Raw genomic sequence first — 19,373 nt, forward strand, 5'->3', positions numbered from 1 at the left:
GAATTAAATTTCTTAGACCACAAAAGCGAAATAACCAAAGGGATGTGTTTGTGCCTTTGTGGCATGAAGAAAAACCGTTATTACATTACCTAAAAGGACTTGTCGTTATCAACCGTCATCGACTTGAAAAACCGTTGGGAATTGATCCAATGGGGCTGACCGGCTGAGTCAGCGAACGAGTCGAAGACTTCTCGATCCTCCCATTATTCTCCTCCGAAGTTCCTTCTATTGACCTCTTAACGTATTCATCAGCGTGTTGCAGGGTTATCCGAGCTGAGAAGCTTATTAGGGTTTTCTGCTATTTGTTTATATCGGAGAGCGAAATGGAAAATCTCGTTCCCTCGGGGGCATTCAAGCTATGCGAAGAGATGGAGTTGATGGAGTTTCCTGACAAATTCGTGATAAGATCCTTGGATTCTCCCGATGAAGCCTTCTCCATCGACCGTTCCGATGGCCATATCGAGACGCAATTTGGTTAGAGCCTTCTTCTGATCATTTCCCTCTTCACTTTTTGTAAGATTGCTTCGTTGGTTCACTGTTTGCTCTGTAACTAATACGACCACTTTTGAAACTACATGTCTCACCAATTGTCTAATTGTCGAGTTTGAGGCATGGATACTTATATTGGTATCTTCTTCACTGAAGTCGAACCTTTTCATTTGGGGATCGTATGGCATAAGAATAAGGACTTTCGAAATGCATCCAAGTATTCTGGTATAGCTTTACCCGAAAAGGAAAAAGAAGAAGAACAATTGTTATTCCGTTTATATATCTTTTGATTCCCAGTACTCCTCAGAACTCTATAGAATGGGAACCCTTTGTGTAGAGTGCAAACACTGTCAACTTATCCATCCAATGCAAAGATATCAACAGAATTATCATGTTACTTGCTTAATGATGTAAACTGACGAATATGAGAGGGAGGTTTGCGTATGTAAAAAGAGAACAGCAGATCGTGTAACTCATGATTTGACTTGGGTTAATGCGGGGGTTCATAAAATAGACTTTCTAAACTAATCTCTTTCCCAAAAGTGCCTGAAAACTTGAGAACTTACTAGAAGTTCTGTTGAGTTCAGAAGATCCAGTTATCCAGTAATTAATCATAGAAGTACTGATTTCTAACTTCGTCTATGGGATAGCTTGGTTTCACGCAGATTGGAATTTTCATTTGTTCTGACCAATGTAAATCTTACTGAGACTTTGTTGGCAGTGGCCACTATATTAGACAGGAAGCTTATGCATTGGCACTGTTGTGGACTCAGTTGGTCCAAAACTGCTGGACAAGATTGAAAGCTAAAATTGGCTTCTTGACCTGATTAGTCCAAGTGGTATCCATATGACAGCTTTTAGGTAGTTGAAATGGCATTGGTTATACCTTTTTGCTCAATTGGGAAATTACAACCATAGGCGACTTAAACATGGGGAAACACATTTGTTTCTTTACCGTCTTCTTGTTTTCCACTTATAAAACTGAATGTCTAGTATATGTTGGGATGCAGTTGAATGGAGGGGAAAATGGATGCATGTCCTAGGCAGTGTTAATTTGTCTATGTCAAGGTCTGATTGGCCATATCGTCCTCTGATATGACTGAAATATGTGGTTTTACCTTGTGTAGAAATTTAGGTGACCCACCTGTTGAAGGAGATGGTGGCTTTCTGTTTATGTCTGAAAAAGGCATGAAAGGATGGTCAAACTATATTATGAGAGATGAAATCACTAAATCTTATATGTAGTTCTGGTTTGTAAGTTATTTTGAGGATGAAACTTTTCTGGCGCAATTCAAATTTTAATATAACCTGGTAATTGAGAGTTGATCATAAAGTGATATAACAATTTCGGTACACCATGTAAATGTTTTGGATGTGTCTTAGTCCTGTAACTTTCCATATTTAGTACATAAGAGACCTAAAAACCCAAGAGTTTCATAGTCTTATATGGGATGGGTTGTATTGATTGGTTTCTTTACTAATTGATGCAGGTACTTCATATTCTGGAAGTCAATCGAAAGTTTCAAAAATCTATGGTGTGGTTGGAATGATACGATTACTTGCAGGTACATCTTTGTTGGCATGAATTTAGATTAGGTATTAGTTTTTTCTATTTTCCACATGCAAGAGAAGATTGTTGGTTTATTATTCCTGGTATGGAGTTCAGTTGCCCTTTTTAATGCAAATGTTGTGGAAAGAATATGCTCTAATGTATGTTAAAAAAAATATTTGCATTGTAATGTTGCTTTTAAGGTATGGCACAATAAAGTAGAAAATACGTGTACCATTTGACCTCTTTTGGTGATACAGGTAAATGCCAAGCTGTGCCTACCAGTTTTTAAATGAGCCAGGAAATGTGAACTGCTTCTTATTTATGCTATGTTCAACTTAATTGTGCTTGTTCAAGAAAACTAGGTGGGTCACCTTGAAAAACATAATCATTTTATTTTATATTATTTTGTTGTGTGCTTGTGTGTGTTTGGACAGTCTGTGCTTTATGTGCTACATTCCAAACCTGAAGTTGACTATTCAATGGGCCCCAAAAAGTGAAAATGAGATGAGCTTAATTGCACTGGATACTTTTTTTTTCTCCTGGGGTGGGGGGTGGTTTGGTCTTAAAGCATGTTAGTTTTGGTGTGCCAGACAAAATGAGCTTATAATTGGCAACTGAGTTATTGATTTTTTTTTAAAATAGTTTTGAAACAGACTATCCAGGTCAGCTAGAAAAACTGCACCAAGAGTTCCCCTCCAATTATAGACATAATTCTTGAGTGTCGGGTAGTTGGCACAGTTTGCTAAATTAAAATACAAAAAAAATATAGGGCAGCTATAAGACTAGCAGTGACGTACGGAGTTCAGTGTTAGTTTGTAAAGAAAAACATATAAATAAAAATAATGTAGCTGAGATAAGGGTATTGAAATGAATAGGTGTTAAACTAGGAAAGTTAATATAAGTAATGAACACATTAGAGATATCTGGGAGAAGCTCCACTGCATGCAAAGTTGAGAGAAGTTCTTTTGAGGTGATGTGTCATATGCGGTAAGATATGTACATGCACAAGGGCGAATGGTATGATTAGAGGAACTAAAATACGTAGGGACAAGTCTGAAAGTGACATGTAGAGAGGTGTGAGAAATGCATGAATTAGGGTCGAGAATAGGCTATTTGAGTAGAAGTACAGGATCCTGGGTCAACTTCATTTAATTTGAACGGGGCCTGGTCAAATTGATCTATTATGGCCATGCTTCCATGCTATGGTTCCTGTGGATGTTTCTTGATGATCTCAGATTCTTTCATGTCAGATTGGAATCTAAATGGCAGTAATTAAGAAAGAAATTGTTCCAGTTCATGAGCCTCCGGCTACTGCAGGTAAGAGGCGCATATGTATGCAATGAGAGTGTTTCTATGTGTCGAACGTCCAACCTGATGGTTGCAGTGCTGCAACTTAACCTGTTACTAGATGTGGTAATAGCAGCATATAAAAGGATGTTTTTGTCTTTTATTGTAGATCAGCAACTGTGTAGTGAGTTTATTTTTGATGTTTATGGGAAAGAAGTTTTCTGTAGTGCGATAAATACACCTCCTCCTGATAATTTTTTTTCTAGGCAGGTTTTGTCTTGGATCTCTGGCAACATTCCGGCTTTTAAAATTTAGGAAGCAGCTATCTCTAGGAGTTTCTACCACCCAATTAAAAAGAAGGTGTTGCTTTCCTTTTTGTCAGTGAGCTTGTGTTGTGATTTGGATATTTCCAACTTCTTTCAGGGCTATTTCATTAGCTTGAGATAATTTATCTGCCAATGCAATCTTATGGAAAATATTGGTCTTATGGGCATTTAAATCATTGCTTCAATTGGAATGTCGACACTGATCCTACTACTTCTGTTACAGGAGCATATGTACTAGTAATTACTTCTCAAAAGAAGGTTGGCACTTATCTTGGTTTCCCTATTTTCCGTGTGATGTCAATGAAGTTTCTGTCCTGTAATGCGGCTTTGCGGAATTCAACTTCTCAGGAGGTAATGTGTCTTGAAACTTTAAAATATATAATCAAAAGTGTTTTTTTTAAAAATTTTTTAATTTTTATATATAATTTAATTTAATTTATTTGCCTGTCAACTTTCTTTCAATGAGCAGAAAAGGGATGAGGCTTACTTCATGACTCTGTTGCAAACTGTGGAATCTACTCCAGGCTTGTATTATTCATATGGAACTGATCTGACACTGAAGTAAGTGCTGGATCTGTGCAGAAGGTTATTTAGATGAATCATGTTTTGGAGTTTAATATGTCATGCTTTATTTTGATTTTATCTGTGTTCTGAGTTGAATGTCCTCTCCTAATACTTTTTGGACCATTTCTACTAGCCTACAAAGATTATTCAAATTAACTGAGGAGAGGGCAAGTAAACCACTTTGGAAACAGGTAAGTTGGATTATGTAGTTCTTCAATTTTTTAACTAAGAGATTTGTTCTGATGGCATACCACCTTAAAACTTCTATGCTAGCGTGTCTCTTCCTGATTTCTTAAGAGATATGTGGTCATGTTTAATTGTAAGTCAAGAGTGCTTCCTCGGATTATCATATCCTCGAAATCAGAACCGCCATAATGTGGTGCCTTCTATGACTTTAGTGCATTACATATCTTGAGGTTCTAAAGATATGTTTTCCTTTTCAGGCTGATCCTCGTTTTGTATGGAACAGAAATTTGTTGGAAGAGCTTATTGAGTATAAGGTTAGACAATGTTTCGTTATTAAGCATTACTTGATCCTATGATAGACAAATGTTTCAGCTAGTAATGTGCCATTACTTTTGCTTGCTGCAGCTTGATCGATTTATTATTCCTCTGGTACAAGGAAGTATCCTTACTTCATCACTGCATGATTTCTCGTCAAATCTTCTTCTTCTCTTCTCTCTCTCTCTCTCTCTCTCTCTCTCTCTCTCTCTATATATATATATATATATATATATATATATATATATATAAGTGTTTCAGCAATGATCAAAATTAAGAGTGAGGTTAAAATTTGATTGTGGTAGGGTACATTAAAACTGGTGGAGATTTCCTAACCCATCAACTATTTACATTGTTCCATCTTAACCAAGGGTTAGGCTTCCAGAGTATGCAGTTCATGCTTAAAGATGCTCCAGCAAATATTACTTTGATCTCAAGGAGGTGTACTCGGCGCTTAGGTTAGATTCTCTAGAGAAATTGATACATGTTTCCCTGATTTTCTTATATTTGGAAGCAAATATAGTTTGTTTTTGTTGTGATGTGGTCAAACTTAGGAACGAGAATGTGGAGAAGAGGAGCTAACCTTGAAGGAGATGCTGCTAATTTTATTGAGACTGAGCAATTGCTGGAGTTGGGAGGTTTCAAATCTTCACTTTTGCTGGTATTATTGCATTTTTGTGCTCTCATATGTAGATTTTGTTGTTTTAATGACTGTCTTAAAATGAACCTTTATAATGAAGGTTCTAAAATTCGGTTTCAACACCAGCAGAAACTGAGATATGGTCGAAACCAGGGACTTCTTTCCATGTTGGGGTGGTGGTTTAAAGGCTTAGAAATGTTTTTTCTTGGACTTTTTTTAATCTAGTTTTTTTCCCAATACAGTCCTATTTTGGACCAGTACAAAATCTACACACACTACATGAACTATTTTACAAAATGAAAATGAAAAAATCCTCAAAATTGTTCTTGTGATTTTTTAACCAAGTTTGCCAGTGTAAGCACAATGTACTAAGAGTGACAGTTGTCATGGTCGATGCATATTTATGCCAAATGCCATGAAAGTAAATGCTTTTATATTTGTTATTTCTTTACTTAAATAAGCCAATACCCCCTATTTGTGTCCAATAAAATAATAGTTAAGGATAAAAAGTCATCCCCCACTTCAAAAACAAATTGATTCCCGGTGGTAGGTGCAATGTTCAACTTTTAAATCCTGGTGTTCTTTTTGTCAACTTTAAAAATTCCATAGATCTTATCATGGTTAATCATTGCTAAAAAGTAAAACCAAAATTGTAGTTAGATAAACATTTATTTTGATATTTCAAAAATAATTTTCATTCATAGCTTAATATTATTCTCATCACCAACTAAGGGTTGAACTGAACATAACTCCTTCATATAAATAAGATTTAAGCAATCTTAGATTTGTTTGAAAGTGAATATTTAAATGGCATACCATCTCGTTCAGTTTCTTGTGTAAACCAAGATATCTTGTTTGAAACTAGAAGCATTAATTGAGATTCAGAACCATGAAGTTGAGCTATTACTACCAATCTCTTGATAATAGCTGATGTAGTGTCATTTTACAGCCTTACCTTGTTTGTGGTTCTCAAGGAGTACTCAGCTCCCAATTTGTTAACTTAGCCTATGCTAGAATTTTGTGTCCTGCCTAAAATTTATTCTCTGGGAGTTCTATTGATCTAATGTATCAATTTCTATACAATTTTTTGACGTTAAATGCACAGTTCCTTGGAGTTTACTGAATCCTAGACACCAGCACCTTTATGTTGCCAGACCTAGGTAAGCTGAATTTTAGTTTGAACTCTGAGAGTTCGAAGAGTTTTTCCTAGGTTGGTCTAATGAGAATGCGAAAGTTGCTTTACCTGCAAATTTCTTCAATGAATTCCTTGTGGATCACCAGTAAGAAGCACGCATTAATCATATCATATCCCTTCAGAGAAACATAACCACTGAAAGCACTTTCTAACTCAACTTGGAATGACTTGTTCAAATAATTCTGTTGGACAATGTGCTGCTTCCTAAAGTAACTGTCTCTGCAAATACTGGTAAAATCTCTTGACTGAACAAGAATTATTAATACCTTATATTGAGTTTTTATGAAGTTCAGGTGGCTGTTGAGACATGTTTCAGCTATCACCATGTCTAGCCTTTCAAAAATTTTAGAAGTAATTAGCAAAAATAATTCTATACTTCTGATTAATCTAATTGATTCTCTTGATTGTTGAAATCATTCTTTCTGTCCTTCCTCTTTTCCAGCATAAGGAGAAATCCTAACACTGTAAGAAGGATGCATTAATCATATCATATTCCTTCAAAGGAACGTAACCATTGAAAGCACTTTCTAACTCAACTTGGAAAGACTTGTCCAAATAATTTCTGTTGGACAATGTACTGCCTTCTAAAGTAACTGTTCTGCAAATACTGGTAAAATCTCTTCATTTAGCAACAACTATTAATACCTTATATTAAGCTTTTATGAAGTTCAGGTGGCTGGTGAGGCATGTTTTCAGCTGTCATTATGTCTAGCCTTTCAAAAAAGTTAAAGTAATTAGCTAAAGTAATCCTATACTTCTGATTAATCTAAATGATTCTCTTGATTGTTGAAATCATTCTTTCTGTCCATCCTCTTATTCAGCTATCTTGTTTCTTCTTCTCAAGCAACCTTCTGAAAATCTCTTGTGACCTACTGTCTGTCTCAGATGACTGAGAAGACATACCAACAGTTCCACCAGCATCATCAATATTGTTGAATGCATCGCCTCTGCCAGTCCCGGTATCTTAGCTTTGTAACCAATCTGGACAGGAAATCTAAATATGGTTGTCGTGCCAATTGCAAGGGCAAATTTGCAGCAACTCTGGACGCCTTGTGTATAATCAGTCAAGTATTACTTTGTCAGAAGAAATCCTTACACCTTAACTAGTGCACATCATTCATACTTCTTCAAAGAAATATAATGGTTAAAAGCTCTCTCTAGCTCAGCGAAGTAGTTTGAAATAGGACTGGCATACTTATACCTGCTTATTGCATAATTTGAACTAGTAAATTTAGAATACTTGTGCAGTGACTGACTTGACTCTTTTCAATAGATAAAAATGTAAATTGACAGAACATTCCTGCTAATAAGTATGGTTGATGCTGACATGATCCTTTATGTGAAATTCCTAGAAGACCATTGAAGTATATTTTCCAGTCAAAGAAACAGATGTTAGTTTCCCTGAGAAGCATTTGAAATAGTTTTCTGGAAAAATTGACTCCTAAGCTTTTGAGCATGGTTTAGATCTCGCCGAGATCTTGCAAGATATCTTGATTTTTTAAGAAGGCAAGATGAGATGAAGGGCGAGATTCCCACATCTCGTGTTAGATCTCGCCAGATCTCACCATATATCTCTGAAACTCTCAATTTTTGTCAATTTTTTGTGGATTTCAGCTGAATTTTCACTTGCAATTACTCTTAGCACATCTACAACACCAAAGGAAGATTAATCATTCTATGCTTGTCTTATGAACTTATGAGTTATGACTTATACAAAACTTCTAATGGTTGTATAATTTTATTATTCTGTTCTGGAAAGTCGAGATTGTGATGCTTATGTGGATGGAATTTTGATGATATTTAAGTTATTTGATGTATTTGATATACTTGTTTTTCATTTATATGCCTTTAGGGGTTTCATATTACATGTTATATAACCTTGCAATTCCCAATTCTACAACATTTTGGTTTCACACTTGGGGCAAACTTAGAACTCATACTTAGGATTGTTTTCACAAATCCAAAGTCACCAATGTGTTTAAAAGGCCTAAATTAGGTTAACTACCAAGTTTGAGCCCAACCTGGACTGTAAAACCCACCTAGATGGGCCATTGAGTTGCCAAAAAAAAAAAAAAAAGAAAAAGAAAAAGAAAAAGAAAAAGACCATCTCAACCAAGTTCTTTCGGTTGAGATCTTGGTTTTTGGAAGGGGCGAGATCTCACTCAAGAGCGAGATCTTGAACCATGCTTTTGAGATTGTTGATAGGATGATAAATTATGAATCTCATCTACCTTTTTCATACAATAGATATTCTTGAAAATCAAAAAATCAGATGAAGTAATTCTGATCCTAATTTTTGTTTTTGGTGAATTGATTAGTAAATTTCTTTTCTCTTTAGTACGATTGTAAGTATAGAATGGATATTAAAATTAATTTTGCTTGGTTTGTTCTTTCTTTATAATTTGGTGAATGACATGTCATTTGTCTAGATGAGAGAAATTCATTTATTTGCACGATGCGTCTGATTTATTGCTTTTACTTAATTCTTATACTTTTTTTATGAACTGGAATCCTGTTGCTTAATGGTGTTGACATTAGTCTTATCTGTTTTGAACAGTCTATTATTTTATTTTTGTTTTCCCCCCCCCCCCCCCCCTGGATTTTTATGCTGTTATGATTCCCTTAAGTTACAACTGATGTAAATTTTGTGCAACCGATACCAAGACTGTTATTGTTGTTTTGTTTATTAGGTGGATTGGAATACATATCATAACCTTCAATCAACTGATTTTTTTCTAAAAAAATTTTGATCTGAATTTTTGTCCAATTATTGAATTAATTTTTCTACTGAAGAGTAATTTTTCATAGTCCTTATTTGTAAGGTTTGGTTACCAATCACATATTTGAAACCCAACCTGGTATAAAGTTATATCTATTTTGTCAGTTTGAAATCGCCCGATATTCTTCTTCATAGTTAGGTTGTTTGCAATTATAGATTCAGGTTTGAAACTCTAATTGATTCTATGTATGGATTTTATTTTGTTCCATTTATAATAAAACTGTTTGTTTACAGGTTCGAGGTTCAATTCCACTTCTCTGGGAGCAAATTGCGGATCTGAGCTATAAGCCACAACTTAAAATAATTAATCATGAGGAAACAGTATGTTGTCCACTAGTTTAGACAATGATCCTCTGATTATATGTAGGTTGGATATTCTGACTGTAGTTAAGCATTATATCTTTTATTTTCAGTCCAAAGTTGTGGAGCGCCATTTTCATGATCTTTCTCAACGGTATGGAGAAGTCATGGTAGTGGATCTGACTGATAAAGTAAGGATATGTCTATACTCTTCACTTATGTCAGTCTTGAACAAGAAACGTGGCCTTATATTCACTGTCTTATTGGGAGCATACATTGTTAATGTTGCACATTGCCTTACTTTCTATTGTTAATAAGCAAAAGGGTGACATGTACATTGGTTTCTGGGGTCAAGGACTGCAGTTCAGGTGGTTTTTATGAATCTCGCTAGTGTTATAAGCTGCTTAGTTGTAACTGATTAAACCCTTACATCTCCATCTAGCTTCGTTTCACCATGAAGCACATTAGCATGATTTTGATCGTGACATCCTTGTTGTTGGGGTTTACGTAATGACCATACTTTATATGTGGTGTTTCTGAGGAGACTTTACATGTGTTACTTGATATGGCTGTTTCAAATTGTTACTTGTTAAATTGAATCGAATTTTGTTTGATGTGATTCTAACATCATCATCCTTTTCTCTTGTTAATCTTTCATTTTAACTTCTTTTCTTACTATTGTAGCATGGTGATGAAGGTCAACTAAGTGCGGCATTTGCTGCTGAGATGCAAAAGATTCCACATGTGAGGTGAAATATTTTATGCACATACTTATCTGCACGTTTCATTCTATTCTATACTCTCTTCCTGGAGCATGGATATTTAAATGATTAATCTTTCTCTCTATACTTATACCAAGTAACAGAAGAAAGGCAAAGAAGGATAGAGGAAGAAGAAGAGGAAGACAGCTTGCATTGGAAGTTTATTCATTTGTTAACATGTTTAGGGTACTTATCTTAATAGTGCAGGTGGTTTGGGGAAAAAGATACTGTAGGGAGACAGGAGCGAGGTAAGAGTTCTAGGTCATTCCCCCCCCCCCCCCCCCACTTGGCGGAATCCTAGAAGTGGGGCTGATCAAAGTTTGCTGGTAGGATTAGTAGGTGGGGTTACTACAGAGTGTTGTTTGAGAACTGAGTTTTGAAGGCCAACTCGGTGGTCCAAGAAACCAAATTGGATTGGGTCTTGCCTAGTTGGTTCACTTTAGTGCTATGATGAATACTAGCATAGTGCTAATTGAGGAAAGAGAGATGGTATAAATTGACTATTTTAGATATTTTGAGTCAATTATAAATAAAGAATATATGGAGGTGATATTTCACAAAGAATCGAAGTGGGAAAAATGAAGTGATGATGCGTGTTTGCTGTTTGGAGTACTCTGGGAGCATTGGATGCATTTAATGCATTTGTGAAAGTTCTAAAGGACTATTCTTTCATAAAATAAAAGAAAGAGAGAAAAGAAAAGAAAAGAAAACAAATCAAGAAAGCGAAGAAAGAGATCAAGATTGATCCAAGAAAGCCTCTAAACCATTCCCAGACCAACTGCAAGCTTCCCTGTGCTTTTACCTTAACTGCAAGCCTCCTAAGCCCTTTCCATTTAGATCTTGTTAAACCATGATTCTCCCCAATCTCCCCCATCCCATAGAATTTTGTTAAAACCCTAAGTTTCCCTAATTCTTTCCATAACCAAGATACAATTTTCTCAAGTTAAACCGACCCGTCTAGGAATTTTTATTAACCTAAACTTCCCATTTTCTTCTCCAAAACTATCCCATCTTGGGTGTAGTTAAAACCCTAACTTCTCAATCCCTTCCCATAACCTATTTTTCTCAGTTCCTTTTCCCCGTGGGTTACCAAAAGTTGAAATAAAATTCCCAGCGATTATTTATTTGTTAGCTGGTTAGAATTTGAGAGGATCCTGGATTCTGGCCCAGAACCTGTGTTACATCCTGGCATGGTCAAAACTCAAAACTGCTTGGATCTACCTATGAAATACAGCCAAAACTGGTGAAAACCTGCTATGATCCAGTATTGACCTTAGGTTTCTTCTCATAAGGCATGGAACCGAGATACATTGGTCGAAATTTGCAGTTTCAACCAAGGTTAAGAGCCATGTCCAAACCTAGTCAGGTCCTGATCTTAATAACCTTGCTGGTTAACATCCTTTAGTGAACTTGTAAAACACTGTGTAGATTATGGGGGCCACATGATTGTTTTGTCAGGAGAAGAGATCAATTCATACTTTCTGGGGTTCTTCTAGTGGATTGTGAGTTGTGACCATATTAATTTCTGATACATTATTTTATGTGGTTACTAACTCTCGGTTAGGCTGGTTTCTATTATGGATTTCCAATTAGTAGCTTCTCTTTCTTCTATCGAATTATCAGATTTAGATTTTGCTGCCTAATTCCCTCCCATGCATGGAGGCTATTCCTATATTGAGTTCTTTTTGTAAATGCATACCATGGTGATTTAGCTGCAAACTCAAGGTACTTAAGCCTTAGTAGGTGGTGGTGAAGCCTCCCTCAAGTCTAGGTGGTGAACCTGGGTCATATTCCCCTCCTTTTCTTCCATTTAATTTCTGATTCATGCTTCCAGGACCCTTAAGTCTTGAGGGGGTGATTTTCTCTTGTAGTTTGAAACAGTTAATTGGATACCATTCTTGTTTTGCTTTTTTCATTCTTTGCTTGATATTCATCTTGTCATAAATCAAAATTGTTCAATTTTGCCATAAACAGCTGGCTGTGATTCCCCATTTTTTGTTTTACTTTCTTAAATTTGATCTCAATTCTTTCCTACTATTCCAGCTTACCTGTCCATCACATGGAGCTCATATTTGGGGAGATTCTTCTCTTCCTATAGGGCATCCTTTGACCAGGAGTAGGTGCTCCTGTGTCTTTCTGGATTGGGAGATGATGCTGTTCTCTTTTGGTTTCTAATTTTGTTTCTAGTTGTTTTTGCATATCCATCCATCCATTGGATCACTCTCAAATTTAAAGTATATGACCAGCAAGATATAAGTTACTACAATTTCAGCCTCATCGGAGAATTGAATGTTGACTTATTTGATTACCTTTACTCCTGGTTTTGTTTCCACGAAGCATTGAATCCTGTGGTCATTTTCCTAAATCTGATTGAACATGTAGTGTGTTATCCACTCCTTCCTTGCATTTTGTTGTTTACGAACTGAGAATTAAGTCTATCTGCAAGCTGTTTGTGATTCATATATCATTTATTCTTGTTCTTTTTTTTTGGTAGAAATCGTTTAATCTAGTTCATAACATGGATGATGAAGGGCTTGGGTGTTTTTCAGTTTCTGAGTTGTATAGTTTAAGATGTTGAAATAAGTTGAATACATTTCTGTCATCAAGCCCAGTTAGAGTTATCTTATGCGGATACTGAGTTCTGGATATCTTACAACGAAAGAGGTTGCAATGCAGAAAACCTGTCTGTGTTGGAAATGATTGAGAAATATGTTCAATTGCAGTTTCCAATTTCACAGTTCCCTGGTAGGTGTTGATGGTCTTAACTAATGGCATTTTGCACGGAGTGGCTGCTTTTAGTCTCATTAACATGTTCGAGGACTACCGTTCTTAGTTTGATTCCCAGAGTCTCATGATTGGAGTATCGATGGAGTATGGATGCATGATTGGTCATGCCCTGGCCTCCTCCAGTAAGCAATTTCATACATGATGCTGATAAATTGTAGAACTGGGAGCCATCAATTTTCTAGATACATTATGAGGTGGAATTCTTAATAAGAGCCACCAGTTTTCCACTCTTCGTGTAACCTATTGAAAACTTTTAGCATTAGGATTCCAGTTACTTGTATTTGCATTTGTCATCGCTGAAATCAAACAGCATATGCATTTTGTGTTCTGTTAACCTGTTTTAAAAGTGGAATAACCATAAAGTAGCTTAGTTTTCTGTTAACTTAAATATGCAGATATGTGTCTTTTGACTTTCATCACCATTGCGGCAATTCAAACCTCGAGAATGTGCAGCTTCTCTACGATCAAATCTCCGAAGACTTCGAGAAGCAAGGGTAATGAATGAAAAGTAAATTTTGGCATCTCTTAGGTGTTAAATTGCTTTGTTCAGGTAATTGTTATGAGTAATGCTACTTTTAATTACTCATTCTCCTGCTCTGTAGATACTTCCTCATTGATTCTGAAGGAAAAATACTAGCTGAGCAGAATGCAGTTGTTAGGGTTAACTGTATTGATTGCCTGGATCGAACGAATGTCACTCAGGTATCTCCTATTATCTTCTGCAATCATATTATTAGGGCCGATCCTTCAATTATTTAAACCATTTAATGACTTGTTCTCTGCAATCATATGGATTTGCAATCATCTAATCAGATGAAAAGAATGAGAGTCAGGCTTCCAAGTGCTGCAAGTCAACAAACATATTAACTGGAAAAACAAATGTATTGTTTGGATCTGACTTTTGTTTGACAGTTTCGTTTTAGTATTTATATGCCAAATATCATTAAAGCTGATGTAAGGGGGAGTGATCGCTTTGATACCCTTTTCTTGCTGAGTGCCTTCCTTTTTGATTACCTGAAAGAATTAGTCATACGGTATTTTACCTGAAATGGAAGTTCATTTTTAGACCATTTTGTTTGTTCAATATTTACTCACTTTTCTGTTGGTGCTTTACCTGTCAAGGCTCGTAAGTTTACATTCTAGGACTGGATATCCTTTTTTGGGGTGAGTTATGCTATATTCACACTTTTCTCAAACCATCTTACACATATTGCTTAATAACTTTCCAGAGTTACCTGGCTCGAGAATCATTAAACTCACAACTGCAGAGGATTGGTGCATTGTCTTCCACTGAGTCCATTTCCATGCTTCATGAAGTTTATGAAAAATTCAAGACATGTAAGGAACATTTTAAGCTTCTGGTTTATGTTATTGAGAAAGCTGCTTTTAGAATTGCATTTTAAGCCTCACTGTGGAAATTTCAATCTTGTTAGCATGGGTTGAACATGGTAACGAGATAAGCCTGGAGTATTCTGGGACACACGCCTTGAAGAGTGATCTTGTGAGGTAAATCCATTTGTGGTTGTTGCATATGGTCCCAATGATTTTCGTTGTCGCATTTCCTGTATGGTAGATCGTGAAATTGTTTCATTGATGAGCTTTGAAATCTCTCTTTTATTACCGTTGTTAATCATAAGAAAAAGGAAAAGCAATTCTAGACAATTTCGTTCACTAATTCACCTTGAGTTAATAATGCTACAGATTTGGAAGGCAGACTCTCCCTGGTCTTATTAAAGATGGGATGACTTGTCTGTCACGATATTACTTGAGTAACTTTCATGATGGCGTCCGACAGGCAGGTTCCCAGGACACAAATTGTAGTTTCACTTACATATTCCACTTTATTTAAATGAAACAGAGCCTGTTGACTTATTGGATACTGCTTGATCTTCAATTTCAGGATGCAATGGATCTTATCAGTGGTCACTACACTGTAAATGGATCTGGTCCCTCCCCATTCCAGCTGAACGGATTTGAATCATTCTCGGTATGTAGTGTCAAGTGTGTGGTGGTGGTGGTGTTTGTTTTTTTTTTTTTTTTAAAAATAAGTTTTGATATTTTTGAAAAATTGTGCTCTCATAATTAAGTGAGTGCTCAGCGTCGGCTGACATGATACCTCTGGTGACAAGCATGTATCATCCGCCTTTCTTTCACTTTGAAAGGGGTGGGAGGAATCCTCTTGCCCTATAGTTCCCAGCCCTGTTATTGGTGTATACTGCTCACTCACTGAAAGCTGTTGGTATACCCAACCTCCCACAAAATAATGATTGGTAACCTCATTGGCGATCCCGGTGATTTAACTTTTTGGCAATGTACCCAAATTCGGAGGTCACCAAGCAAGTGGATGTCAGGGTCACTGAGGTGATTGGGTTGGAAAAATGTTGTAATAAATTGAATGTGCTATACAATTGGAAGCAAATGATGAAGGGCCCAAGTTTAAAGATTTGGTGCTTTATTAATGATCTCATGGTGGTATATTGATCAAGTATTCATGGGTAAACTGAAACTGCAGTATCTCCCAGTTGCATCAGCTATATTATTTGGCAGTCTCACACTGACATCATTCTCCCTTGCTCAAGGTATCATAGTTCTCCATAATGACTTCTTTTACTTTGCCTTTTCTTCCTAAACGCTATACTCTAGTAATTGACTATTGAGGCTTTCATGATGTTTTGGTAAATTTTCAGCTGGGCGAAATGCACAGCATTTTGTGTCTTCTGTATTCTGCGCTGGTGTGGCGGCAGGTGTGATGGCTTTGGTAAAAGCTAATGGGAGGCAGTTCTGCTCCAGACCTCAGTTGTGCGGTCTTCTTTAAATTAATTACATTTGATAATGTAACTGTTAGCAGAAAGGAAGCTGTATCATCTGGAACTGGAAAATAATTAGCCAAAATTTGTACAAAATGTATGATATTAATTGTCATTCCGATTATAAGAAACCACAAGCTTCATGAACGTGTTTCACAGAAACCACATATGCAATTTTAGGAAGTTGAAGTGGATTTTTGCTAAGAAATAATATATATTGAATTATACAGTGGAAGTGGTTCACCAATTTTCCTTTCCTACCCAAAAAGGGAAGGGGGAAAAAAATGGTATTGTGTTCTATGGCTGGCTTTGGGGAAACAACTACTCAGCCTCATTCAGCTGTTCAGGGCTTTTGTAATATTCGCATTGAAAGTGATAACTTGACGGCCATTAACTCGTTGAATGGACTCAATTCTTCCAAACCTTGGAAACTTAAGAGTTATAATTATTAATTGCATCACCACCTCCGACATGGGCTGTCGGTCACTTTACATGAAGATATTTTTGTGGTTGATCTCCTTAGCTTCATTTACTGTTACTTGTTTTGGAGAACCCACGATAGAAAAAAAAAAAAGAAGTCAAACTCAATGTCGGCAAAAACCAAAAAAGGCAATTCAAAAGTGGAGTGACATTATTTGGAATTGGAAGTTAACCTTTATTTGACAATGAAATAGACCAAAGTGAGTGTAAACAGTTAGGATTTTCTGTTGACTTTGTTTTCTAAATTTTGTACTTCCTTTCTAGTTTCTACTTTAATCCTATTGCAAAAAGGCCCCAGAGCATAATAATAGCATTCCACAGGCTTCACTGGTGCGACTTCATTGTCATCCTGTTTTCATCTCTGGTATGGTTTTTGGATTGGAAAATAAAAATGTTTGAAGTAAATTTTAGGATACAATCGAACATATGTATGAAAATCTTACTTAGCAGATCGGTCAAGTGTTTTCTTGTAAATTCTGGGTAATATGGTGCAGTGAATCACTGTCAAGTTACAGAACTGTGAGGAGTTGATCTAGTTAATTAAATATTATAATTGGGTGGGTTACTTCAAGGATCAGGGGAGGATCGTTTGGGTTGTATATAGCTTTAGTCTTTTGTCAAGTAGGAGTTCAAACAATCTTGTGTGCATAGCTTAAGGCTTTTATCTAGTATGAAACCGAATAGAATTGATTTTAAGGCTTTACAATGAAAACATATATAACTCACTTGTTATGTTGTGACCTGAATTTCTTGTTTCCTTACTTTGAAGCAAGGTTTGCAATTTCGGCTATATTTTTTTGCCGTTTCAATACTTATTGAACCGAAAAGCCTAGAAAAAAACGATTTTTACCAGATGTCGTCTAAAATCAATTTCTTGCAATAAAATCTGCAAAAAAATCGCCTTTTATAATTAAATTTCAGGGTATTTTGGTTAATTCACTCACCATAGCCATGCTTCAGCCTTTAGCTTCTTATCCGTCTGTGCGGAAGTAGACAATTGGCCCAAGCCCCAAGCCCATCATCGATCTCAATTTGAGGTGGGGGTGTAGGGGCGTAGCCTCCTATGGTACGGTATTATATGACCCAAATCGGTAGATCAACGATTGAAGTTTGTATATATATATATATACACCTTATGTTCACTTATGAAATCATTGAGAGATTTGAGATTTTCGCCTTAGGATTTTGGTGAGAGTTTTTGTAATTCCGTATATGGGAATTGGTTGAGCTCTCAATTCTGTTTTTCTTTTTTGGCCTTAGACGTAGTAAACCACATTGGTGTGTGAACTACAATAAATTTCTATGTTCTTTTCGTTTTGTTTATGTTTCAATTTGTAATTTCTTGGTCTTACTTTAACATCACTCTATTTAATTAGGACAAAGCAAATAGTTGTCATTGAATGAAGACACAAAAATAGTGTTGAATAGAATATACAACAAAAGAAATTATTTTTCCTACTTTGACTAAATTCAGAAACTGAAATGAAATTACTGATTAACCGGCCATGGGTTTGAACACTGACAATATCAAATCAATTGGCAAAACAGCTTCGTAATAAAAACATTTGAAATCCTATCTCCTCATTCTATCACATGAAATAAGTGATGTGGAAATCCGATTAATGAATATTTCAGAAATAATTTAAGTTGATCTTGTATAAATATATACAAACACATACATGCACCTACTAGATAGTCCAATGCATCCTGTTATTGTTTTATCACATAATTAAGTATAATTAATGAAATAAATTTGACATGAACGTAGAAGATCTCAAAGTCTACTAATTAAGGATTTTTGCCTTATAAAAGATGATTATGAAAATCAAGTGTCTTAAACGTGGTGAATAAATATTTATTTGATTGTTTATAATTAATCAAGAAAAGAAAAAAAGAAGAAAGTGGGTAGGGGACGAGAGAGTCTCTCCTCATTTATTTACTTATCTTGGATTCTTCTTGTTTTGATAAGGTACGGAACATGAGGTTCAATATATCCTTAATTAATATTATTATATAGTAGTTGAAACTCTGAAAAAGGGAACAGCCAAGCCAACATGATCATCAGGATCAGGTGAAGAATGAAGATGATGCTTTACTGTTACATGCATATAAAATAAATTACGAAAAAGAAGGAAGACTTAACTCAACAACCTTGATTATCATGATATCCCTCAAACCTATTCGATCAAAGTAAAACAACATAGTACTTAAGTAGCTAATTGATCGAGTTTAATCGATAATTAATCATGGATTGTCATTGCTGTCACGGCTCTTGTGACCTCCACTGCCGCCTTTGTTCTTTGGGTCATGGCCGCGGTTGGCCGAAGGTTCACCATAATCGTTTAAACTGATCACATTCAGAAGCCTCCTTATTCCTACTTCTCCTACTCCATCTGCATCTCCATCACCACCAACCTCACCCATCTGCGCATGCGTTGCCACCATTATTACATCTTCTATCTCTGCTTTCCCAGCTGCATCAATTAACGATTGAGTTCATGAGTTGGGATTCAATTCTGATAAGTTAAGAGAGAAAACAAAAGGTGACGGTAGTGGATAATATATATATATAATATATATATATATATATATACCTTGTGATGAAGGCAAAATGGGGTTCCGAGCAGCAGCAACAGCAGTAGCGACCGCCATAGCAAAGAAGATGCAGCACCCCAACCTGAGCGCCACCGCTGCCATGGTTTTTTTTTCTTCTTCTGAATCGATCTTTGCTTCGCTTCTCTTGTGTGGGTTCCTTCGAGAATCCGTATTTATAAGCAAAAAATACACAAAAATATATCTCAACTTGTAAGTACTCGTGGCAAAATATTATTAGAAAAAAAGAGTTGACCGTTCTTCTTTTTTTGAAATATATATCGTGGATGCCAACACCTTCTCCAAACACAAC

At 36.0% G+C, this 19,373-nt stretch overlaps 2 protein-coding genes across 5 annotated transcripts; one reads left to right on the forward strand and one right to left on the reverse strand.

Annotated features, from left to right (window-relative positions):
• The first annotated feature begins 82 nt into the window (after positions 1–82).
• On the forward strand, positions 83–16,632 carry SAC8 (SAC domain-containing protein 8). Of its 4 annotated transcripts, none has more exons than XM_089168983.1 (20): positions 83–474; positions 1,980–2,054; positions 3,878–4,005; positions 4,124–4,215; positions 4,352–4,409; positions 4,662–4,718; positions 4,810–4,843; positions 5,097–5,177; positions 5,274–5,380; positions 9,568–9,654; positions 9,747–9,824; positions 10,318–10,382; positions 13,577–13,675; positions 13,784–13,883; positions 14,411–14,519; positions 14,615–14,687; positions 14,883–14,976; positions 15,082–15,168; positions 15,694–15,760; positions 15,869–16,632. In XM_089168983.1, the coding sequence occupies exons 1-20, from the start codon at positions 324–326 to the stop codon at positions 15,994–15,996; spliced, it is 1,770 nt and encodes a 589-aa protein (XP_089025109.1). In that variant the 5' UTR covers positions 83–323; the 3' UTR covers positions 15,997–16,632. The 4 variants fall into 4 exon arrangements, with proteins under 4 accessions (XP_089025109.1, XP_089025117.1, XP_089025132.1 ...); XM_089168991.1 differs by lacking the exon at positions 83–474 and adding an exon at positions 3,599–3,688 and having other exon boundaries at positions 1,979–2,054; XM_089169006.1 differs by lacking the exon at positions 83–474 and adding an exon at positions 2,299–2,403 and having other exon boundaries at positions 1,990–2,054.
• A 1,790-nt stretch (positions 16,633–18,422) lies between these two features.
• On the reverse strand, positions 18,423–19,193 carry LOC149028180 (alternative NAD(P)H dehydrogenase). Its single transcript, XM_089147837.1, has 2 exons — positions 19,063–19,193; positions 18,423–18,942 (listed from the first exon to the last, which is right to left on the reverse strand). The coding sequence occupies exons 1-2, from the start codon at positions 19,163–19,165 to the stop codon at positions 18,713–18,715; spliced, it is 333 nt and encodes a 110-aa protein (XP_089003963.1). The 5' UTR covers positions 19,166–19,193; the 3' UTR covers positions 18,423–18,712.
• Between the last annotated feature and the right edge of the window lie 180 nt (positions 19,194–19,373).

This window comes from Hakea prostrata, chromosome 1, assembly GCF_041222555.1.
Source record: "Hakea prostrata isolate BN-2017 chromosome 1, UWA_Hpros_2, whole genome shotgun sequence".
Taxonomy (NCBI): Eukaryota; Viridiplantae; Streptophyta; class Magnoliopsida; order Proteales; family Proteaceae; genus Hakea; species Hakea prostrata.

Coding starts and splice junctions, on each gene's coding strand:
- SAC8 (XM_089168983.1), top strand. CDS start 324: ATGGAAAATCTCGTTCCCTCGGGGGCATTCAAGCTATGCGAAGAGATG. Junction 4,216..4,351: donor GGAACTGATCTGACACTGAA/GTAAGTGCTGGA, acceptor CATTTCTACTAG/CCTACAAAGATTATTCAAAT. Junction 4,844..5,096: donor TATTCCTCTGGTACAAGGAA/GTATCCTTACTT, acceptor ACCAAGGGTTAG/GCTTCCAGAGTATGCAGTTC.
- LOC149028180 (XM_089147837.1), bottom strand. CDS start 19,165: ATGGCAGCGGTGGCGCTCAGGTTGGGGTGCTGCATCTTCTTTGCTATG. Junction 18,943..19,062: donor CATTTTGCCTTCATCACAAG/GTATATATATAT, acceptor TAATTGATGCAG/CTGGGAAAGCAGAGATAGAA.